The sequence below is a fragment of the Vigna unguiculata genome, chromosome 8 (assembly GCF_037176805.1).
Source record: "Vigna unguiculata cultivar grain cowpea cultivar isolate G323 ecotype 2 chromosome 8, ASM3717680v1, whole genome shotgun sequence".
NCBI classification, from domain to species: Eukaryota; Viridiplantae; Streptophyta; class Magnoliopsida; order Fabales; family Fabaceae; genus Vigna; species Vigna unguiculata.
Window position 1 is genome coordinate 40220789 of NC_140799.1, and position 25056 is coordinate 40245844.

Consider the following 25056-nt stretch of genomic DNA (forward strand, 5'->3'; position numbering starts at 1 on the left):
AATATAAAAAATAAATAACTAAATTAGTTAAAGTTAAAAACTTAATCTTAACATGTCAAAAAGTAAGAAACACGAGGCAACTTTTTAATAATGAAATTGTATCCATTTAACACGACTTGTCCAAATTATAATTTTTTAAAAACTTGCTATTTTCATTAAATAAAAATAAATTTTGCATTATTTGCATGAAAAACTAAAAACAACACTTACATTAAACGTTTTTTTTTTTAATATATATTTGAAAGTTGGAATCAGTTATGTTATGTCTATTTGAATATAACATAATATTATGAAAATAATTACATAATAAATGACTAAATAAAAATAAAAAATGCTAATAATAATAATAATTATTATTATTGTTGTCATTATTTTATATAAATATATATATATATATATATATGGTTTTCTTTTTTATATGTTTTTTTATATAAAAACAAAACGATTAAAATGCTATTTATTATATATTATTGAAGGATAACATAGTAAAAAACAATAGTTATATAAAATAGATTATTTTAAACCCTTATAATTTAGTTATACCTACGAGTATCTACCGTAGGAAAGTTCTTTTTTCAACTAATAATAATAATAATATTAAGAATAAATGGTAATGATAATAATTTAAATAACATAAAATTTAATATTTTCTTAAAATAAATTTATAGCAATAAGAATAATTTAATCATTTCATAATTTTTTTTAATTTACCGTATCAATCAGATTATTTACTGATTTTTCTTATATATTTTTTTATCACTTTCTGATTCTTTTTCTTTCATTTGAATGACAACATTTTTGTTTTTTCTTCCTCGTATTCACAACTGGAATAAGTGCAGACATGACACTGAGTCACTGACGTTATTAACGTTCTCATCAACCCTATTATCATTCAGCTTTTGTCCATTTTATTCATTTCCAATCTCAGTGCAATCCCACGTGTCATAGTATCCACGGTACCACACGTGCCACAATTTTAATTCAGTCAAATCCACGTGTTTATTTCTTCTTCTCTTCCACATGCATAAAATACAACATTATGGAACATGCTCAGTGCCTATCTTTCTTCTCACGAATCTCACTCAGTCAAAAACTATTTTTTTCTCTTTAATTTGTCAAATTTTACATCTACCATCCAATCACATATGAAAAAAAAGATTTTAATTGATTACATGCTAAAATCTAAAGGCATCCAAGAAATATTACTAAATTTATCAACACTTCCCAAAATATAACTAACATATTAAAAAAATATCTATATTATAATTTTAAATCATAATAATTTACACATTCTAAAATACTTTTTACGAATTTAAAATTTCGTTATATACAAACGTATTAATTTTACTCAATACATAAGTTAAATTTTGTTGATAAAAAAAATTCTTGAATTATTCATTATAAATTATAATACATAATCTTGGGACGGACTCTCACTCTTTCCACTATATCAATTATACTTTTTAGTAGTATATATTTTCTCTAAAATTACTTATATATCTTATAGTTATTTTATTAATCATTTTATTTATATATACTCAGAGTTTATTGTGCTTCTATCTTATCATTTTTCATGTCTTTATTATAGTTATTATACATGATATGATTGGTTATAAAATTAATGAGTATATATATATATATATATATATATATATATATATATATATTTGATAAAGTATATATGTATGATTTATTTTTCAGTTAATAAATATAAATGAAATATTTTCTCAGTGTCGAATTAAATGCTGTATAAACTCGTAATATACTTAAATGTGGTATCATGAATAAGTAAGCATTGAAAGATTGAATCTTTCACCCTTTTACCAGCCGTGAGAAACGAAAGAAAGGCTTTTGAAAAGGAAAAAAACCAGCAAAGCAAGTGCATCTTTTTCGTCCTCTTCTACTAATTCCAAAACCCCATTGTCGAGTTTTTAGCATCATTCCCCGAACAGATTCCAAATGCTTTTATTTTACCATTAAAAGTTTATAAATCTTTCCCACTGTGATTGATCTTTTGTAGACTTAAATATTACCTTAGCACTACCATGCTTCTTAGTTTCTGACACAGTAACTTTGATTTAAAGAGCCAAATCATTGAGACATTCTCAAATCTCATAGTAATTATAGTGCTCAGTCCGTGAGATTTCCCTTCACGGCTCTGACACTGACACTGACACTCGCACGGGATCTCTATTTTCTGTTCTCCTCTTTCTGATTTCCCCTTCATTTATTACCAACCCACTGGGATTTTGATCGGAAAGTTTAGTTTTTTATATTCTGTTTTATTGTTTTTGGCCATTTCATCAGTGATCACACCATGATTTGCACGGTGAAACAGCCTGCCATATCGATCGGAGCCTCTGATGTTTTGCTACGGAAAAAGGGTTCAACTTTAGCCTCAGCTCAGTCATGTTCCCTCGTTGTCCCTTCTTCCCACCGAAGGGAAAAGACTGTGAGATCTCTTTTGTCAGTGCAAAAGCCACTGCACCTTTCATGTTTGGGGTTGGGGAATTTTGTTAGGTCTCCGGTGAGGCGTGAACGTGGTGATTTGGGGACATGTAGGGCCTATGAGGCTGAGAGACCGGAGGTGGAAGGGGCTGCTGATCCATCAGAGGCTGCTAAGAAGGTGAAAATTGGTTTATACTTTGCAACCTGGTGGGCTCTGAATGTGGTGTTCAATATTTATAACAAGAAGGTGCTGAATGCGTACCCCTACCCTTGGCTTACCTCAACACTCTCCCTTGCATGTGGGTCTCTCATGATGTTGATCTCTTGGGCCACCGGAATAGCTGAGGCTCCTAAGACCGATCTTGAGTTCTGGAAGACTTTGTTTCCTGTAAGTTAGTGACTTTTGTTTGTATCCTTAGAAAAAAAGTTTATGAAAGAAAGTGAAAGCATGGTTTTGTCTGTTCATGCGTTATATATGTAATCTTGGTTTTAAATTGTGCTCATTGCCACGGTTTTGTTGATATTGTGGGAAATTGCGAATAATTGTGGTTGATAGGTTCACAGCCATGGTTTGCTCATAGCGATCCAAGAAAGCTTGATGTTTTCTCTGAAATCACTTCTTAAATATGGAATTTTATTCCATCCATTGATATATATGTGTGTGTATGTTTTGACTTTGATGATTTCATGAAGAAAAGAGCGAAGTTACTTCATTTAAACCGTGTTGAATTGGGAGCAGCTTTATTAGTGTCTGTTTTTTTCAATGACGAAAAATTAAGTTTTGGAAGTCGGAAAATTCACTTTTTTTTTTGGAGTCAGTTCAAATCAGAACTTGCATGGTTTGGCGTTTTCTCTGATTATCAATATCTAGAAGTAGACAGGACATTAGTGTTTGATATTTTTTTTTTCAGGTTGCTGTTGCACATACAATAGGACATGTAGCGGCAACTGTTAGCATGTCAAAAGTTGCAGTATCCTTCACCCACATCATAAAGAGTGGTGAACCAGCTTTCAGTGTTCTTGTTTCCAGATTTCTTCTGGGTGAGACCTTCCCGGTGCCAGTCTATCTGTCCTTAATTCCAATCATTGGTGGATGTGCACTTGCAGCTGTTACTGAGCTCAACTTCAACATGATTGGTAAAGAAGTTGCTTTTCTATTAAAAGAACGTTTTGTCACTCACATTCTGTTGCATTTTTGTATTCTGTTGTTGAGCATAGTATAGAAGTAGTATATGCTATAATCAATTGATGGAAAGTATTGGTTAAGGCAATAACAGAGTCCCCTCCAACACCTACTCAAGCAAAATGTTTATTACTTAACTTCTAATGCTTGTGTTAAGACATCAATGGAAAGGATAATTTACTGCTACATAGTACTTGATTTTGATTTCATAACTGGTTTATCATGCATTTCAGGTTTTATGGGGGCTATGATATCGAATTTGGCATTCGTGTTCCGTAACATCTTTTCAAAGAAGGGTATGAAGGGAAAGGCTGTTAGTGGAATGAACTACTATGCGTGTTTGTCTATGTTGTCTCTTGTAATTCTCACACCATTTGCGATTGCTGTGGAGGGACCGCAGATGTGGGCAGCTGGATGGCAAACAGCACTCTCTCAAATCGGACCTCAATTTATATGGTAACTATAAGATGTGTTTAATCTATCTGATTCTGATGTTGTTGTTGATTCTGTGTTTTCATAAAGGTGACATTTTGAAGTTGTCATAAACTCATAATGTTTTTCCAACTACTATTGTCTACACTGCATCTTTTGTGTCCTTTTCAGAAATCGCAATTTGTTCTGTCTTATGATTGCTTATGGCTGTTTGTTGTGCACAACAGGTGGGTGGCAGCTCAGAGTATATTCTATCACCTGTATAATCAAGTGTCGTACATGTCTCTGGATGAGATATCTCCTTTGACATTTAGCATTGGAAACACCATGAAACGTATATCTGTTATAGTTTCTTCAATCATCATCTTCCACACACCAGTTCAGCCTGTTAACGCTCTTGGAGCTGCTATTGCCGTCCTCGGAACCTTCTTGTATTCACAGGTATATCTAGATGAGATTTTTTCATAGTCATATTTGATCTGTTGATTATACATGAACAACATATAAAGAAAAAGACTTACAAAACTTTAAGGTTTTAAGTTTTAGGTGGTGTGATGGTTTCTTATACGAGTTTCTTCATATTTTATTTTTAGTAGCAAGTATACATAATCTCATTCTACTCATTTTTACAGGCAAAACAGTAGGGTTAAGGAGTCATAAAAGTCACTGATAGAGATGGATTTTGGTAAAGTCTGGAGGATCCGGCTCTTTTGTCTATATTGGTAGATGGAACATTATCGTTAGAGATTATTAGTTTTTCAGCTCCTTCTCTGTGTTTGAATTATCATGAAGTTTGAGGAATAAATGAGTATTTGTTTAGTCTGCGATAATTTCTAAAAACATGGTGTACTATTAGTTTTTCTACTCCTCCTTTACTTCCAAATTGTCATCAAGTTTGAGGAATAAATGTGTGTATTTGTTAAACATGGTATACTATAATTGAGGAATAAATGTGTGTATTTGTTAAACATGGTATACTATAATAAGGTGACAATGATAATATGAAATCTTCTTCCTTATGTTCACAAAACGCATTCTTGTTTGCTGACACGGAAGATAATTCACCAACCCACTCACAGTTTTCTTTAATTATTTGCAGAAAGAACTAAAAATAACGCAAAAGGGGACAAAAATAGTTGTAGAGATTTAAATGAACTGTTTATAAAAGCTAAAATTTTAAAGTTTTGATGACTACAAATTCTACAAAGCCGTGCTTGTGTTGGGGCTCAAATGAACAGACTCAGCAAAACTTATATCATTTTATCAGGAGTTTGAGTAATACAGACAGTCTGATACAATAAGCTCTATTATCAGAATTTGATGTTAACATGGTAAATTTCATTAGATTTTTTTGTATCTGAATAGCATGTAAACATAACAGAAGCAAAAATATCATTTTTTTGTGTGTAGATACTAACTATCTATTATTTCAAACATTCAAGTTGTGTTTACTCTGCATAAAAGTGTTTAGAATTAGATGAGAAAAGCAAACCAGAGTGGTGGTGAAACAGCTACATGCTACTCTGCAATTGATATGAAGGAAAAGAGAGTGCAAAAGTCACTGTATTGGAACTTCATCTTCCAATAGCATCCTTGAAGTTAGAGAGATGGTGCAGAAATGTGTTTGAAGCAAGAATATGAATCCTGAATGTGATATTTAGTGTCATATGCAGAGTGTTCTTTAAGAATGTGTAAGGTATTAAAAGATGTAGAAGAACATAATGAGGAAGCAGCAATGTGAAAATAGATGGGCCTAAGTTTGTATTTTTTTTAATGGCTGTTTGTGGATGACATTTAAGAGGCCATAAAAGCCCACAAATACTTTTATGGATAAGGTTTTCAAAATCAGAAGCAAGAAGTATAGTTTCCTTACAATTTTCCAACGAAAAATGAATCTCATATAATAAGAAAAAGGACTTTATATATAATTCATCCTTTTAGTTTTATAAATTTTTTTATAAAATATTAGTAAAAACATATGTACTACATGCATACGTCTTTATATTTTTTCAATAATAATAAAATTATAATTATAAAAATAAATATAAATAATTTTGTGATAAAAATAGTTTTTATTTGTTTTGTAGATAATTTTTATTATAAACAATTATTTTAATTTAAAAAATAATTAAACTTAAAAAAAAGTCAAATAAAAAAAAATCAAATTTAAAAAGTAATCACTTAAAACATAAAATTGATAAGTTAATTATTTTAATTTAAAGAAAATGATTATTTATTAGTAAAATTGGGAAAAATATGAACACTAAAAAAAATCTCTTAATTAATAGTACAAATATTTTTGTTTTTAAAATTTTCAAAATTTGATTTAGTCTTTCTAATTTTTTTCCTTTTTAGTCCTTTTAATTTTGAAATGTACCAATTTTGATTCTTCAAGCACCTTAATCAACATCTTATATAGGAACAAAAGGTGATAACATTTAGAGGAGTTTTTTCCTTTTAAGTCCTTTTAATTTCCAATAATTTCAACTATGTTTTCTCTGCCACAGTAGAAAAGTTTGCCCCCCACAATACATGTAACCAATGGATAAAATAAATGAAAAATCAAATTTAAAAATGACAAGCAGGTGGTGTAAAAAATTACAAAAAAGAGTCAAAATATTGTTTTCAAATAACTAACGACGGGATGCACGGATACAACATGTGTATTAGATATGACACGACACATATCCAATAAGGCAATACGTTTATTTTAAAAATATTTGGATACAATATATAATATATATATTAAAAAATGTACAATAATTATTAAAAATATAATAAATATATAATTATTATTGTCAGAATCACTATAAGAAAACACTTTATTAACAACCAATATTAGTGATCAAAAGTTGTTAGTTACGATAGTGACCAATTTAGATATCAATTTACAAAATAAAAATTTATTGATTACTAAAATAGTCACTATTATGAATAAAAAATTATAATTAGTCTCTAAATTAGTTTTAAAAATTTAGCTACCAAGATTTTAACTACCGATTAAAATTGATCACTAAACATTTGTTACCAAGTAAATTAATTTCTAAATTAGTCTCTAATTAGTGACCAATTATATTTTTTTATTCATAATAATAATTATTTTAATAACCAATAATTTATTATTTTGTAGTGTCTAAATTTATCATTATAATCATATAAAAAATTATAAATTATTATCATTATAAAATATTACTACTTTATAATTAAATACTTAATTGATAATTATTAATAAAATATCTAACGTATCGCATAAATATATATTAGATACAAATACATTATCCAAGTGTAACTGTCGGTGCATAATAAATGAATATTAATGTAATTCATTAATGATAAGACTTTAATTAAATTGCATTCATTTTAAATTCATTAATATTTATATTAATGTAATTCATTAACGAGGAAAGAAACAATGGTTTTCATGATTATTTTTTTCTCACATTAATGTCAGTTACTTCATTAAATAAAAAAATATATTATTTTTTTATATTTTAGTTTTCAGTTCAAAAAAAATATCTGTTTCATTTTAAAATTTAAATAATATAAGTTTCTTTTTACAATTACATTTTTAATTTAATTAATATAAATGAAAAAAATAGTTACGATAATAGAGAAATATAATGTGACATAATATATGCATTGAAATTTAAAAAAAAAAACTTAAAATATAATATAAATATTTCACTTAATAAAATTATATTAAAAAAATTAAATAACTTTTTTGCATTTGGTGAAAAATTTCAGGACTTTTATAATCAGAACTTTTTACGAGTATTTTTTAAACTACTTTTTACGATTTTAAAGAAACTCATATACTTTTGCATACTATATATGAACTTGTTTAGTCTCATTTCAAAATTCAGTACTTAATACTATGAAATTTCATTCCATAAACAAGAAATTTGGTTTGTTATGCAAGTTGGCTTTAATAATATATTTTCTTTTTAATATTTACTTTCTTCAAGTAAAGAAACTCATTAATAAATCATTAAAGTTAGACACAACAATATATTAATTACTCATTTATATTCACATACGTTTCTTAATATATATATATATATATATATATATATATATATATATAATTATTTTACACATAACAGTAAGATAAACGAATAATCTTATAAATATTTTAGTAAATTAAAGAATTTTTTTTTCCAGAATAACCCTAAACCGTGTTTCTATGTATTAAAAAACGAAAGAAAGAAAGAAATATATCATAAGATATGTTTCTAAGTATTAAAAAAAATGAAAAAATCTGCATTTGTATATCAGAATCAACGTTTCATTTGAATCAGAGAGATCAGATCATTCCCTCCCTTTTCTATATATATATATATATACCTTTCGATTGCATTGCAAAAGGAATCACCTTCATAATTTTTTCCTCCAAATCTTATTCTCAATCACCTTTTTATATAGCTAGCCATGAAAGATTTCTTTAGTCTGTTGCCATTGGAGTTGCTTGTAATCATCATTTCACTCCTTCCCTTCAAGGAAGCAGTGAAAAGTTCTGTGCTTTTCAAAAACTTGTTGAAAGCATCGAAGTTTACAAAAAATGTAGAGTTTAATGAACTTTTTTTCGTTAAACCTGACCAATCTGATGAGACAAGACAAGTTCAGAGAAGGGTTTTCATTGACTTCATCAAAACGTGGATTGAAAACCACAAAGGAACTGTGTTGGACAAGTTCTCTCTGAAGATGTCGACACAAGCAAACGTGGGTGAAGTCATTGATCAGTGTGTCGGTTTTGCCACACAACGTAACGTGAAAGAATTAACACTTGACTTTGCTGATTCAGAGTGGGAGGAACATGATGTCTATTTTGGAGATTACGATGCAATCTTTGACATGCCAAAACAGGTTTATGCACATTCTGGTCTTGAGCATTTAAAGTTGTATTCATGTTGTTTTATTGAGGCTGAGATGCGTAACTTTCATGTACTCAAAGAAGTTTCTTTGGGTTGGATGAAACTGAGTGTCACTGCTATCAAGGGTTTGCTTTCAAACTGTAGAGTGCTTGAGAGTTTGAGTATGAAAAGGTGTTGGAGCTCAGAAAGGTTCAGACTAGGGCAAGAAGAAACCAAGGGTCTGAAAATGCTTGTCATTGACCATTGTCGTTTTGAGTTTGATGTTTTCATTGTGAATGCACCGAATCTCCAAATTTTCAAGTACTATGGGTGGATGAACTTCAACATCATGGAAATTCAGTCACCAGAAATGGAAGAGGCAGATCTTGATTTCGCTGTTGAATATTCATATCACAGACGTGGTTATCCTCTATACAACATGATGAAAAATCTCTCCATTGCTAGCATTTTGACTGTATGCAGTTATGTGCTTCAGGTATCATGCAGTTATATATATATGTATACTGGTTTTGTAATTTTAAGGGTTATAATGATGTCTAAATTGTTTCCACTAACGTATTCTATATTTGATATTCTAAGGTTATTCCTAGTGGACCTGAACAACTTCGAATGGAGCATGACATGTGTGTACAACATTTGATCATGAATGCATCATTGCACGAGGACGAGTTCATAGGAATCGCATTCTTCATCAACAGTTGTCCTATGTTAGGGTGTCTCACCATTCAAATATGTCCAAAAAACGACTTGTCTGTGAGCGTAATGTTCTAAAACCCACATCTCTTACATATAAGACCAATTTAGATTACATGAGTACCTGTAAATCTCATTTTAAAAGTCAAATTTATAGGATTGTATTAGATTTAAAGTTCATTTTTTATTATGACATCAAAATTATTGTTAAAGTCCATCTTAGTGAGATTTGTTGGACATGTTGTTTTACTCGCTATTAAATGAATCACTCATTGATGTTAAGTCTCATGTTTACAATAGATAAGGTCAATTTAAAGTATATAAGTGAGTGCAAACCTCATGTTACAAGTTAATTTAGTGAGATTTGTTGGACATGTTGTTTTACAAGTTAATTTAGTGAGATTTGTTGGACATGTTATTTTACAAGTTAATTTAGTGAAATTTGTTGGACATGTTGTTTTACTCGCTATCGGACAAATCATCCATTAATGTCAAGTCTCACGCTTGGTGTGAGGAGGTGTTGGAAGTCCCACGTGTTTACTATGTTTATTATAGATAAGTTCAATTTAAAGTATATAAAAATATATAAGTGAGTGCAAATCTCATCTTACAAGTTAGTTTTTAAGGGTTTAGTTATACTTAAAAGTTTATTCTTATCATATAAATTTAGTGTGCATTGAATTCTTTTACTTTTCCTGTATTCATGTTTAGCCTTTGAATTTTCTTTGACAAATCTGTATTTTATGCTACTAAATTTTTTGTTCATATTTTGAAGGATTGTGAAGAACCGTTTTATTTCAACCTGACACGATTTTGGGCTGATTTTTTGGGAGATTGTGAGTGTTTGAGATCAAGTCTTGAAGAGGTTGAGTTTGATGGCTATAGAGGACACAAGAATGAGAATCTTCTATTGGAGTATTTGATTATTAAAGGATTTGTCTTGAAAAGTATTAGTATAAACTTGATGAAGGATGATTCTGGTATGATTGTGGAGTCTCATTCTCGTCAACATGCAGAAGATCTTTTACAAGTTCAACGTGCTTCAAAAAACTTAGAGATAACAATATCTTAGTTAATAAATAATCTTTGAAACTATTTGCATCGATAATGTCTTGTAGCATTACTTTATGAACAACAATGAAATTTATGATAAATTTGAGAATTTTTAAGAAATTATATTGTTTAAATTAAATTCTTGTCGTTAAGTTAAGTTAACTCAACTTGTTTTGTCACCTTCGGAGATTGTCGTCACATAATTTTATAATTTTGCATTAAGATGACATAATAGAATAACAATTACATGACTTGGTTAATATTACATCACCTCTCACATCTTTCAATTGAAAAATATAATTTTTTTTAAAATATTTATATAGACTACAAAAAAGTAATAGAAACTATTCAAAAGTTTCCAAATTTATGAAAAACTTGACACTTAATTAAACCCTCTTCAAATTTTAAATTGGTAACAATAAAAGAAAAATTACAATTAAGTTAAAAGTATAATTATGGTAAGAGTGTGGTTCAAATTAGAGTTAAATTAATTTAGAAAAAAATGAGTTTGATGGAAAAAAATAGTTTTTATAATGTGAACTATATAGAATTCGATTCAATTAATTTGTTGGTTAAGTATAAGATTAAATCGGTTTAAGAGTGAATTGATATTAACTTACAAATATCAATCATTTATAATTTTTTCATTATAAGTATTTACTATGACTAAAATTTTAGTTCATAATATTTTCTTATAAGTTAAACCTTTTGTCACTTCTTATATAATTAGTATTTATTAAAATAGGTGAATATAGTATGAAGAAGAAAAACCAATTAATTCATCTTCATTGTATTATAATAAATATAAATATATGAATCAAGTTAAAAGCTCTAATTATGAGTTCATATGTATTAACTAATTTTTGCCACAATGACACTTTAATTAAACTTACAAGCAAAACAATGAAACATGTAGATATTCAATATTTTGGTTTAATTAAGTTTAAAATCACTCATAAATTTGTATATATTTTAATTGAGTTGATGTTAAATTTTTTCTGTTTATTATATACTAAAAATAATGATATTTTTTAATTGATTTCATGTCATTTGATATTTTTCTTTAATTGAGTGACTTGATTTTTATGTTATCCTTTATCTTGTTTTCTTGTATCTACTATTATGGGATGATTTTGTGATTAATATAAAACAAGGTAAAAATTTAATATTATTTTATTATAACTACAACATTTCACATTTTTTAACAAGTAGAAATAAATAAATAAGATGATGGAATAAAATAAGACACTCAATTAAAAAAATAATAAGACGACAAAAACACAATTAAAAAATATAAAAATTTAATTTAAAAAAAAATTAAATTAATAAATACATTTATGAAAAATTAAAATTTAATTTAATGTAAATATTTTAATATAATAATAAAAAAGTTCCATTATCAACCATCCTTCTTAGTTTCTTTTTCAATTATCCAAATTTTTACATCATTTTCACATATTTGGTAGATGACTTCCAAATAGATGAGTAGTATATATATATATTTTTTTTTTGGTGGACAAAGTTTGTATCGTTTTGTATAAATGTTTGCAAAGCTTTAGTCATAACAGTTACAATAACATTATCAACATTGAAATTTAACTTGATATAAGAAGGAATGTGACATTCTAGTAAAGTTTTTTCATTCGATAGATTTACCCCTTTTTTTATTTAAAACGGTGATTACATTGTTGCAGATTTTTCATGCTTCATGAAATTTTCTTGGAGTTTAATGTAAAACATGTTCATCTTTATTTCTATTCTATTGAGAAGTTTTTATTTTTCACTTTAATGGGCATAAGCGTTTATCTAGTCTGGTCAAATAAAAAAAAGAGAGGTTAACCATTTTATGAAAAATGAAATTATTTTTAATACTTGAATAATTTAAGGTTTAAAAACGATCAGAATTTGAAAGAACTGAAGAAGATCATTAAAAGATCCTATCAATTTTTTTTCTCACTTTAAAAATTAGTTAAGTAAATGATTACGTATTTGATTTCACATCAAGTAATTGATTTATAATTCTTAGTTGGCTTTTATGTGAAAACAATTTTAAATAATTGTGTTACGTAAAAAAAAATACACACATCATCCTTTTAAAAATCAATTTGCTTCTAGACCGTGTTCTTACGGGTTAAATACTATACACAAATTATACGAAGCGATAAATTTACAGAATATTTGTGTTCTTTTTCAACGATACAAAAGTGATGCAGAGCGATGATTTGAGGGATCAATGGAGCTGCTCGCATCCCTCTGATGTGCAAAGATTACAGAGTGATCCAGAGCCATTTTACAAAATTACCCTCAGTATTTTATTTGGAACCTGTTTTCATAATGGAACCTATTAACATTTTTGTGTATCCAATTCCAATTTCAGAATGGAACCTGTTAACATTTTTGTGGATCCGATTCTAACCCATTGTTGCATCCTATTTAACCGGTTCTCTTTTCTTTTGGAATCTATTACATTTCACTGATCACTTTTCAATTAATAAATATTTAAAATATTTTTATTTATGATAATAATATATGAGAAACTAATTACAATTTATCTAAATATCCTTTTATTATATCTTTTTAACACCAAGGACAATTAGATCATTCTACATTTTCATCTATTAAATTTAATTGTTTTAGTCACATCAGTCAAATTCTTCACAAATTTTCACAAAAATTACTCTCAAATCCACTCAAATATCATCCTCAAATCCATAAAAAAAAAACAACATAAATATCACCTTCTGATCAACCCAAATCAATCATCTCCCTCTTTCTCAAATTATCACCCAAAAAAACACACCCTTAGAAAAATTCAAAATATAAATATAAAGTAGGCGTCTCTTCTTGTTATCAAAATCAATTTTTCAAATTTATTTTATAATACCTTTTCTTAGACAAATACCACCAGCAATTCAAACTTAAATACATCGTAAATTACAAATTCAATGTAAATTTTTAGTATAATTTAATCCTATAAAATTTGTACACAAATAACATTTGTATTAATTTGTGCATCATAAAATAATTTTATTTTTAGTCGATGATGTTTTATTGTATAATTTTTAATAAATGTTAAACAATAATAAAAGAACGTGTTAGATATTATATTTCTAGCATTAGAGAAATAAAAAGAATTACACAAAAATCATGTAGAAATAGAACTTCTCTTTCTTTATGAGTACAGGTGGAAAAATATGAATGCCTGTGGGCTTTGATCTCAGCCACAACAGGGGAAGATAGACAGAAAAACCGAGACACAACATCTTACGTTAAAATCACTCTCTGCACAACTGAAGTCAAAATGGCCTATTGAAACATGGAATTTTTAGGTACCTAGATGGTCATAGATTCCTAGTCAATAACAAAAGGTGGACTTGTTTTCTTTCTCATTCTTTTTTCTTTGTTATTCTCCTTTTCCCTGCTGCTATGTACACATAAAATCACTACGTAAAGAAGAATTTAGAAGTCAATTATGGGTTCTCCAACTCTCAGATTTCTTTCCACTGTCCATGGCAGGTTAAAGAGCTTGGCCATGATGAACTTGAAAATTTTGTTCACATTTATGTTGTGAGTTGCACTTGAAAAGAAAAGGGTTGCCTTCATTGCCTTCGCATATGCCCTTGCCTGTAGCAATAATGTGTGGCACCAACTTTAATTTCAAAAGCCAAGGAATGTGATACAAAGTCATAACTCGTAATTTGTGCCAAAAAGGAAAGTAATGGAATGCCAACATCACTGATAAGACTAGCATTTATTACAACATTTTTTTCTCTGTTTCTGAGTCAATCAAGGATTCATCAATACAGGAAAATGACCAAAACTGGTAAATGTTGTTCATTTTACCTGTGTTACAATTGTCCACTGCACGTCTGGGGGAAGTCTTACAAAATCATCAAACTTGGTTCCTATTAGAATTGGAATTGCACTCTGCAAAATGAACAAAATTACATAAAAATCAGACTTTTGTGTAGTGTTGATGCAAAAATCAATGCCTCTGACATTATGCAGTTATACTAAAGCATGATCAATGTAATAATGCAGATACCGAGTTTCCATCCGAAAAGACTTTGGAAACTACACTTTAATTTAAAAAGTGGCAATCACTTTATGAAATAAATTCAAATTGAAGTATATGTACCTGATTCCACTTTCTTGCTTCACTATACCATCCAACAACACTGCAAAGACAAAAAAACGCAGAGTCATTGTTTCTGAGTTACGTTTCTAAAAGCACTGCACCGAACTCATCACACAGATAACATCTCTTAGCCTACCTATTTAGTGTACAACGACTGGTGAGATCGAACATAATCAAAATTGCAACTGCATCTTTACAAGCCATGGGAATCTGATCCAGTGACCTTTTATCTCCTACACACGCCACATCATACTTCACCATCAATGATCAATCAATTAACACAACGCACCCAGAAAAGTAAAATGAATAGAAACAAGAAAAGCAAGTGTAAAAAGTACACAGTGCAGAGAAATAAAGGAAAAGAAAGGTAAAGTTTAAGCGAAGCACCTGCAACATCCCATATTCTAAACGAAATGCGTGCTCCTTGAACTGACAAAGTTTTGTCCATCAGATTTAATCCTTCCATCTGTAGACTCATCTTTTCTTGTTCATTCCCTACATACTTGATCTGGTAACAGGATTTCACATAATAACCGCAACCTAGTTAGACCCTTTCAAATAACACACTGCTACCACACTTCACCCATTTCAGAACAAATACATAGCCAAAGTCTAACCCACAAATAACTTCAAAATCACATCAAAGTTAAAATTTTTATGTTCAACCCAAAATACTAAGTCTTGTATCCAAATTGTTCTTTTACAGACATATGCATAACCTAAAATCGAAACCAGACGTACCACAAAAGTAGTTTTTCCGATATGGCAATCACCCAACAAGCTGATCTTGAGGTTCACCAAATCGGAATCAGAGTCATAGCCGCAAGTGGCGGCGGCGGCGAGGAAGGTGTCGGAGTCGGTGACGAGCGGCGAAGAGGATGACGGGTCCCGGAGTTGTAATTTCCGGTAGTGGGGTGGCCTTCCGGCGACGGAGCAAACGAGGATTCTGTTCCAAATGAAGCGAAAAAATTGGCCGACGAAAGATACCCTTTTGAGGACACCCCACCGGACGTCGACCTGAGCGAACTTGCGGCAGAGCTGAGACATCTTTCTAGTGGTTTGGTGAATGATCTTGGCCATCGTGGAGCATGGTTTCTTGTGGGCGAAAACGTTCGCAGAAACAAATACTATCTTCTTCTTTGATGTTTTTGTTCTTCGTCGATGATGTTCTTCTTCTTGTTGCGGTGCGTTTGGTCTTGTTTGGGTTCTGGTCCCACTGTCTGATATAGGGGACAGTTGACCGGTATTTTTCACTTCGCTTTCCCAAACGCTCCCTATTGCCGCCTTTCTTGGTTTCTGCGTATGGAGGCCTTACTGGGTGAGTGATAAGAACAAAACACTTCACGTAATTTATACTATTTTTCACACAAATTATATTTTTACCAAAATGTTCTTCAAAAATCTTTCACTTCATCAACGCACGAAATTTGTTGCAAATTACACAAAGTGAGACCAATTAAAATTTGCCATTTTTAATCGATTTCAATAATTAATTATAAAAAAAGACCCATCAATTTTAGAAACTGATTTATTGTAGCGTACTGTGTGTTACACTTTTAAAAGCTAAAATGATGACTTACTTACCTTTTTTTTTTCATCACATCAATTACTTTATGTGAAATTTATGTCTCCTTTTGTCATGGTTTGTTGTATAAGAAATGGAACAACTATGTTGTGGAATGTGGTAAGAGAGAAGTATATTTATGTCTGTGAATTGGAGCATCTTGTGGAGTGTGGTGTTTAAGGATAGGATAAGAAAAGCGCGTGAGGAGTTATCTACTGCGGAGAGGGCACACGATAAGGCCACGTGGCTTTATTTCTTTTTTAATCCTTATTCTTTAATAATAATAATAATAGTAATAATAATAATAATTACAAGAACAAGATCCATTGATGGCTGAAAAAGTAGGAAATAATTTTAGTTTCACGTATTCTTCTTCGTTATTATTAGCATTCTAGTAAAGAAAATGATTACATGTCTTAGAGTTTATCGATCAGACGTTTGAAATTTTAATTAATCAATATTATAATGACTTCATTTGATACTAAAATGACAAATTAAACAAGCAATTCAAACCCTTTTTATAAATTTCAAAAGTTGAAATTTAATTAGATGTAATCTAGTCTGAAAATATTTACTATATTCAATCATGGTAGTAAACTTAAACACAAATATCTACCAAAAAAAGTAAACATTTAATTGATATTTAGCGTGTTAATAACTCAAAAATATTTAGCATGTTGGACACGTCTAATTACATTTGAAATTAAACGCGCATTTGAATTAGATTGGGTAGAGTCAATTATAAATGATAAAAGTAAAATTAGTTAAAAATAAAAATGATGATAATTGGGAATTTGCAAAGGTAATTGAGGTTACTATATGATTAGTGGAAGTGGGTATAGTAGAGCATCAATTTGGTATGATTAGTGACAAATTACAGAAATGATAATGTGATAATGTGATTGGTGGATCTGAATCTACAGAACACAAAAGTTAAAACTATTTGATAAAGGAAAAAGGCTGCTACAACCTTCTTTAACTTTTCTCTGCAAATTTAAAACATTCTTATTCTTATAAAATTAAAATAGATACAGAGACCGTATAGTTTCAGTATTTGAATGTTTCTATACGTATACGGTGTCGTCCGAGGAAGTTCACGTTGATTTGATTTCCGCAAATACATAGGAAAAAAAAAAAGAAAAAAACCTTCGTACGATACGAGATAAGTTTGTGGAAATCAATTTCACTTTCTCGTCTTTCTCGTCACGCTTTTCGAGAGATGGAGAACACGAAACCCCATCAGATCTAAAACCTATTATTTAATTAATTATGGAATCTTGGTAACTCCAAAAAATGTTACCCTAATCAAACCTAAATCCATCACTAACCTTAGACTTCATCTAGGGTATGCTATGCTACATTCTTTTTAACGTGGTCCACGTATATATATAAAAAATAAAATAAAATAAAAGTGTGGCTAGAGCAAGGCATCTAAAGTTTTATTGATTAATTAAATCCACCAACCAATCTATCTATAACAATTTTTTATAGCTTTTAATATGAATTTATTTTGTTAGTTACATAGATGATGGGTTTCGGATAATGAAATAAATGGAAAGCTTCACACCAAACTCGTACTCGTAGAGCAGTATGTAACCACCGCTAACCACTGCCAATATAAATCCACTCACTTTTCTTTTTTTTTAATAAATATATAAAATTTAATACATTCTTTTAGTTAAATTACGCTAACTTGCACGTAACTATGAGGAGTGTGGTTGATAATATATATTAATTAATTATTATACAAAGTGAACTCAAATTGAAAGTGTGAACCAAGTTGTTCAGTGTAGGTTTTGTTATAGATGTTGATGGATGATAGAAGAAGAAGAGGAAGACGAAGACACGTGGTGAGAAAGAGAAAGAAAGTGAAAATGAGAGGGCTTGAAATTAGGGTAATTGCATGACGTGTGATTGAGTGAGTGTGGTGTGTTCTTTGGTGATTGATTTTTGAGTTATTTGATGGTGGAAGTTTGGTAAAGTTTGAAAGTGGGTTTTGCAAAGTTGGGGTGTTCCTCTTCCTAAATTTCGATCATGCGTGTATTCTACGTGAAATACTTTCGGTGGATTTGCTTATCATCTTTCTGCAAAGTCATCTTGAACTTCCACTTTAATTTGTAATAAAACGCTTATATTCACTAAAGTTCTACGTTAAATAATAATATAAAGAAAAAATAAAAATAAAAATATTTTCGTGATATATGTAAACACACTTAATATTTATGATATATGGATACGATACATGTATCGGATACTACACGTATTTGATATGCTAATGTGTTTATTTTAAAAATTATAGAATATGATATGTGATAGATACGTGATATATGAATATTTAAAAATGTACAATAATTCTTAAAAACATAAAAGATGTGATTGTTTGTGTGAATCCAAATTAAAACCATATCTACTAAAGTCTTTAACATCAAAAAATATAAATTATTATCATCATAAAAGTACCACTACAACAAAACTCTTAAATAATGACTAATTTTAGTAACGAAAAATATGTTAGAGACCAATTATTTTGGTAGTCAAAACCTTAGTAGTTAATATTAGTGACCAATTTATAATATAAACTATTTTAGTTATCAATTTAGAGATCATTTATAATTTTTTGAACTATTTTAATTGCCAATAATGTTTAGTTTATAAATTGGTACCTAAATGACTAATTATTTTTTGTCACTAAAATTTGTTATTATTCAAATATTTTCTTGTAATATATTATGATTTTATAAATTAGATATTTTATTGAAAAATATCAAGTATCCAAAAATATTATACACGAATATGTTACTCAAATTAGAATACTGATGCATCATTAATACACACTGCACTCTTTTGTATTATAATTATATGTTTTTAAATTGATTTTGAACTCTTGTTATATTATTCAAAGGAAAATATAAATAAATTCATAATATAATGATTAAAATAAATAGTGAATTGTCGAATGAATACGATTTATTTATTTTTATTTATACATCCACATAAAAATCATATTTTTAAATCACCTTACTTACTTAATTTGTGAAAAAAAATATCAATACTTAACTTAACGAGATAACATTATCAACCACAGATTCTTTAGTTAGAAAATTATAAACTAATTCAGACAACAACAACAAAAGAAAGTTAAATCGTTTCTCAAAAACATTTTTTACAACATTTTCTTACGACCAAACATACATATCTATATTGCAAACAAAACATATAAAGTTGATTCTCACTTCATTTTATAATAAGAGGTAGTATTATATTTGGAATCGTGTTCAACCAACTTGTACATGTAGTGTTATAGTGCTTTCAGTTTAGCACACAATTATGTTGTTTATTCATTGGGATTAGATTCCGTTGACCAACTTGAGGAGATTATTGAACTATCGAAGAAAAGTATAATTTTTTTAAGATAATAATAGTAAAAATTTAAATTACTCCCTTCTGGAAAATTTTGAATTAATTTAGTTATTCAACTTTCTAATGCATCAATTTAATCATTTTAATCACATTTTATTAAATTTATTTAATGTTTTAAACGTATTTTATGATAACATTTCAATAACATTGAAGCGAATATATGTCAAATGGTGTAAACGATTAAGGTGTACCAAACACATTTATAACATCAACTAAACTTAACAAAATGTGATTAAACAAACTAAATTCATACATTTTTAAAAATAGATGGCTAAATTAGTCCAAAATTTTAAAGATATACCAATTTGAATTTTAACTAAAGGTTAAAAAACAAAATACATATTTAACCCTTTCTTAAAAAATGTGCGACCATAATTTATTTTGTTTCGAAAACACAAATAATTATAATAATATTGACTTAGATTTGTGAAGACTAGTTGAATTTATTATTGTATTAACGTGTTAAACTGGGTAGTTAATTTTGTTTATGCTAACAAGTTAAAATTGTTTTCTTTATTTTATTACTAGGAAAGGGAAATTATACGGTTTATAGAACCCATGCATCCATAACCATTTTTTTTTTCTTGTTTTCTTCGATTGTTTCACATGTTGTCTACAAATTTCGGTTTAGCATTAATTCTGCCACTAATTTTTTGGTTTTGGTCTGGCCGGTTTGGGATTGAGATTGTGCCTATTATTTATTTCCTAATATAACCCAAAATGAACAACGCGATTAGGAACTGCAACGAATTCACTTATCTTAAATTAGATATCACTCATTAATCCTCGTATTCTACCACCTCACCCTACACATAAACCTACTTATGTTAATTCCACCATTTAATTTTAACTTTAATCACAATCCCAAAACTAATTACAACAAAATTAGTATTTATTATCATGAATGAAAAAAACTAAACAAAACTCTCCTTATATTTAAACTAAGGGTTAAATATGTTTTTATCCATTAACTTTTAGTAAATTTTGGAATTAGTCTATTTTGAAATTTTAGACTAATTTAGTCCTTCATCTTTCAAAATACGTGAATTTAGTCATTTTAATTAAATTTTATTAAGTTTATTTGACATTTCAAACGCGTTTTATAGTAGTATTTGACTTAATATTAAAATAAAAATATGTCAATCAGTATAAACAATTCAAATATAATCATGAAATACGTACGAAACATTAAATAAACCTAATAAAATTTGATTGAAAGGACTAAATTCATGTATTTCGAAAGATGAAAGACTAAATTGGTTCAAAGTTTCAAAATAAACTAATTCCAAAATTCACTAAAAGTTAAGAGAAAAAAAAACATATTTAATCCTTAAACTAACTATTATTAAAAAACAAGTGTTAGGAGGAAGTCATAGTTCAATACCAACTGTTAGTTAGCTTTAAAAGAGAAAAGTAGTTAGGTAGTTAATAATGAGGGTGTAGAGTTTGTTAAGATAATTTCTCCATGCACCTCCATAATTATTTAACTTATACCTCCTTAAATTTGTGTGTTTTGAAATATATTTTTTTTATATTTCGCCTTATACATTTTAGGATAGAAAATAAAAAAATCATTTTAGATTGCATAATTTAAAATATAATATATAATTTTTGTATCTTAGATTATTTATTCTGGAATAAAAAATTATATTTTGAATTCTGCATCATGGTGAATTATATGTTTCCGAACCATTTTCGAATGCACGATTTGAAGTACAATAATTTATTGGATGGAGGAAGAAATTTAAGGTGGTGCTGGAAGAAACTGATAGATTGGGCCTTGAAGGCCCAGTTCACAAACACTGAAATGTTAGGAGGCCCAGTTTCATTCATGGGACCTTAGAGGACGATGTTTCAAGAGGATCTTTTGTCACAGAAACCAAACCGAGGACTTTAGAAAGAAACTTCAGAATGGGGCAACTGTGGACAAGACAACTACTGAAAACACAAAGACATGGTAGAGGTTCTTCTACGAGCATCACCTCCTCCACCTCACTCTTCTTCTTATCCCAGGTAACAAGTTTTAATCTTTTCTCTTTTACCCTTAATTAATCTTTGTAATCAATCTGTTTGCTCAAAATGCTTTTCTCTTTGTTATTATGTCGAAGGAGACTCTTTTTTTGTGCTTCAATTTTCTGATCATGTTATGTAGCTTTTCAGTGTTCATATACTCACCATTACTGAATGAACTTTCCGTTTTATACTCCCAGAATTTTGTCTTGTAATAACCAGCTTTTAGTTAGTTAGATGGTTGTGGTCCTCCTCTTTCATTGGGATTTTGATTGCATTTTCTTTAATTCTAAAACAAGATGCTCAATCTGGGACTGTTTGAGTGATTTTTTTGTAATTTATTTTCCGGTTTCATTGCTGTTCAAATGGGATGACATTTTTTTTTTGTTCCAGACAATGCAGGACAGTTTCAGGAAGAACATCGGTAAAGTGTTCGTTGGAAGTCCCAAGTAAGGTTCTGACCAAGCATGTCTTATCTGGGATTGCTGCTTCTCTGATCTTTATTTCTCCAGGAAATCAGGTTTGTATCTTTTTGTATTCATCAATCCAAGAGTGTTGCTTTTTACAACTCAGTTGAGCACGCAATTTCATGAAGTCATATCTCAAATACCCATCAGGAGGACTTACCAAACATTTTTCACAATATTGTTTTCCTGAACACATGATAACAAGGTTTTAAATCACGGTCACATTTTTTTAAAACATTGCATGACAGTAGTTTATAGAGATTATAGCTGTTACAAAGGTGGAATATTATTATGGAAGTGTGGCAAATAGAGAATATCTTTTACTCATTAAAAAAAAATCATATTATGAAGAATGAGTTGTTTTAAGTATTTGTTCATTTATTTCTTCCTTCAACAGTCTGTTGCAGCAGATCTATCTCGAGCACAAAATAATATATGTCAAATTGCCAGTGCCAGTGATACTGCACTTACTTCACCATTTGAGAATGGATCTGATGAAAAGGGTGCAAATCTAATGATGATGAGAGGTATGACAGCCAAGGATTTTGACCCTGTAAGATATTCTGGAAGATGGTTTGAAGTTGCTTCACTTAAACGTGGATTTGCTGGACAAGGCCAAGAAGATTGTCATTGCACTCAGGTAATGCAAAAATAAATATAGCAATGAATACACTGTACAACTTTTGATTTAGAAAAGAGCTGATTTTATTTATGTTCCAACATCTTTCCCTAACCAATTTCATATTATTCATAACAAATGTGTTGAATTTGGAGGCACTGACATAATCCTAAGGCTGGTTGTTCATTAAATGTTGTCATAAATAAATGTTCTGTCATTCAGTAGTAGTATACATCCAAGAGATAAGATTTGTCATTTACCTTATTTGGCATTTCAAGCTTCTTCATATTAATTTGGGTGTACTAATGATATTTCAGGGTGTATATACATTTGATAGGGAAGTACCATCTATTCAAGTTGACACCTTTTGTGTTCATGGAGGCCCAAATGGGTTTATAACCGGAATTAGGGGAAAGGTTCAGTGTGTTTCGGAAGAAGATTTGGATAAAAATGAGACACAGCTAGAGAAGCAGGAGATGATCAAAGAAAAATGCTATCTCCGCTTTCCTACATTGCCATTCATTCCCAAGGAACCTTATGATGTGATTGACACTGATTATGACAATTTTTCTCTTGTTTCAGGAGCTAAGGATAAAAGTTTTATTCAGGTATTTTCTCAACTTAAAAGTACACCTCAAATATTCTTGAATCTTGAACCATGTGTTAAGCAAACAAACATTGTAGTCATTGAACTTCACACAGAAGGCTTTTTCTGAATTTTCAATGATGTCATATATGACATCTAATGCTATTTGTTAGTTTACGATAAAGAAAAAAACAACACTGCATCATACAGTTCTTTGATTAATAGTTATTAATGAATATCAGATATACTCAAGGACACCTAACCCTGGACCTGAATTTATTGAGAGGTACAAGTCTTACCTTGCAAAGTTTGGATATGATCCAACCAAAATTAAAGACACACCACAGGATTGTGAGGTCATGTCCAATAGTCAGCTAGCTGCTATGATGTCTATGTCTGGAATGCAGCAGGCACTTACAAACCAATTTCCTGATCTAGGACTGAACTCCCCTATTGAGCTTAATCCCTTCACTAGTGTATTTGACACTTTGAAAAAGCTTGTTGAGCTTTACTTTAAGTAGTAACTATGTTTTTGTTTTAAGATATTTACTCCTGTAAACAATAGCTAGCTATCCTTGGTAGCAACCTATGTGTAACATGTAAAGTATAACTTACCTTATCTGGTGTAATCCTCTGGTATATTCTGTCTATGGTGTTTGAACAGAGTTTTGTATGCAAATCACCATGGTGTGGTAGGATGTTACAGCCTCCATACAATTTATTAGAATGTGAATATGTTAACCATCTCACACGTCCGACAAGAAAATATTCTGTGATATAATCACAAGAAAAAAGGAAAGAAGATGCTGTCATACAACATTTGACTATGGGCTAAGGTTTTAACTGTGTGCTGGTTTATCTAGTGGAATTTTACTTATACGTTAAAAGTTGAGTTTAAATCCATGGCCTAAAAAAATAAAACTGTTTCTTTATCATAGTTTATAACATTGATTTAGAATCTAAATTATAATTGACAGAATGAGTGGTAACACAGGTTTTCAACTAAGGTGTTCTTCTCAATTTCTGGTTTCGTGTCTCTTTTTTCTTTTTCATAGTTCATGTGCTTCTTAAATAATATTGTTTATAGCAATTACTTAATCATAAACTTATATTTCATGATAAATCCTACACTGCTCAAACTGAATCATATTAATTGCAAGTATTTTTAATGCACTGTAGTTTCTTCCAATGAACTTTCCTAGTATTACTTGCACTTCAATAATGTCTCCCAAATTGAAAGCTCATCAAGTAAGAGTATCAAACTCTACATCAATTATTGTTTTAATTAAACAAAAGTAGATTTTGGTATATTAAAACTACAAATGGTAGTATAGATTTTTAAGTCGAAGTACAAAATCTGAAAAGATTAGCATAGTAAAATCCTGTTGAATAATGTCTGCTTATTACTAAACGACACTCTTATGTTATGGTATGTCGGTCCATCAATAGAATTTTAAAGAATGAAGATTTAATAGTTGTAAAATCTATTATTTGTTATGATACTCAAGTGCGTTGAATTTGATTAAAGGGTTAAGTACAATTTTACTTCCTAAAAAGAAATTAAAATTCGCA

General features: G+C 29.4%; 4 protein-coding genes and 1 long non-coding RNA gene across 6 annotated transcripts; 3 read left to right on the forward strand and 2 right to left on the reverse strand.

Moving 5' to 3' along the window:
- The first annotated feature begins 2024 nt into the window (after nt 1-2024).
- Nucleotides 2025-5031, forward strand: LOC114194581 (glucose-6-phosphate/phosphate translocator 1, chloroplastic). The gene is made up of 5 exons (XM_028084912.2): nt 2025-2836; nt 3360-3585; nt 3865-4087; nt 4291-4504; nt 4696-5031. Exons 1-5 carry the CDS (start codon nt 2318-2320, stop codon nt 4705-4707), a joined length of 1194 nt encoding a protein of 397 aa, XP_027940713.2. The 5' UTR covers nt 2025-2317; the 3' UTR covers nt 4708-5031.
- On the reverse strand, nt 4290-5847 carry LOC146884485 (uncharacterized). The gene is made up of 2 exons (XR_014984254.1): nt 5556-5847; nt 4290-4542 (listed from the first exon to the last, which is right to left on the reverse strand). It is a non-coding gene; the product is annotated as an uncharacterized LOC146884485 (long non-coding RNA).
- Nucleotides 5848-8491: 2644 nt separating this feature from the next.
- Nucleotides 8492-10754, forward strand: LOC114195169 (putative F-box protein At3g29830). The gene is made up of 3 exons (XM_085665257.1): nt 8492-9409; nt 9514-9687; nt 10403-10754. Exons 1-3 carry the CDS (start codon nt 8492-8494, stop codon nt 10697-10699), a joined length of 1389 nt encoding a protein of 462 aa, XP_085521383.1. The 3' UTR covers nt 10700-10754.
- Nucleotides 10755-13828: 3074 nt separating this feature from the next.
- On the reverse strand, nt 13829-16492 carry SGP1 (Ras-related small GTP-binding family protein). Of its 2 annotated transcripts, XM_028083047.2 has the most exons (7): nt 16403-16492; nt 15560-16114; nt 15206-15326; nt 14955-15051; nt 14819-14858; nt 14524-14607; nt 13829-14304 (listed from the first exon to the last, which is right to left on the reverse strand). In XM_028083047.2, exons 2-7 carry the CDS (start codon nt 15896-15898, stop codon nt 14140-14142), a joined length of 846 nt encoding a protein of 281 aa, XP_027938848.1. In that variant the 5' UTR covers nt 15899-16114; nt 16403-16492; the 3' UTR covers nt 13829-14139. The 2 variants fall into 2 exon arrangements, with proteins under 2 accessions (XP_027938848.1, XP_027938847.1); XM_028083046.2 differs by lacking the exon at nt 16403-16492 and having other exon boundaries at nt 15560-16145.
- A 5176-nt stretch (nt 16493-21668) lies between these two features.
- Nucleotides 21669-24228, forward strand: CHL (chloroplastic lipocalin). Its single transcript, XM_028083255.2, has 5 exons — nt 21669-21815; nt 22206-22332; nt 22677-22919; nt 23216-23506; nt 23727-24228. Exons 1-5 carry the CDS (start codon nt 21757-21759, stop codon nt 24003-24005), a joined length of 999 nt encoding a protein of 332 aa, XP_027939056.2. The 5' UTR covers nt 21669-21756; the 3' UTR covers nt 24006-24228.
- Nucleotides 24229-25056: the final 828 nt, after the last annotated feature.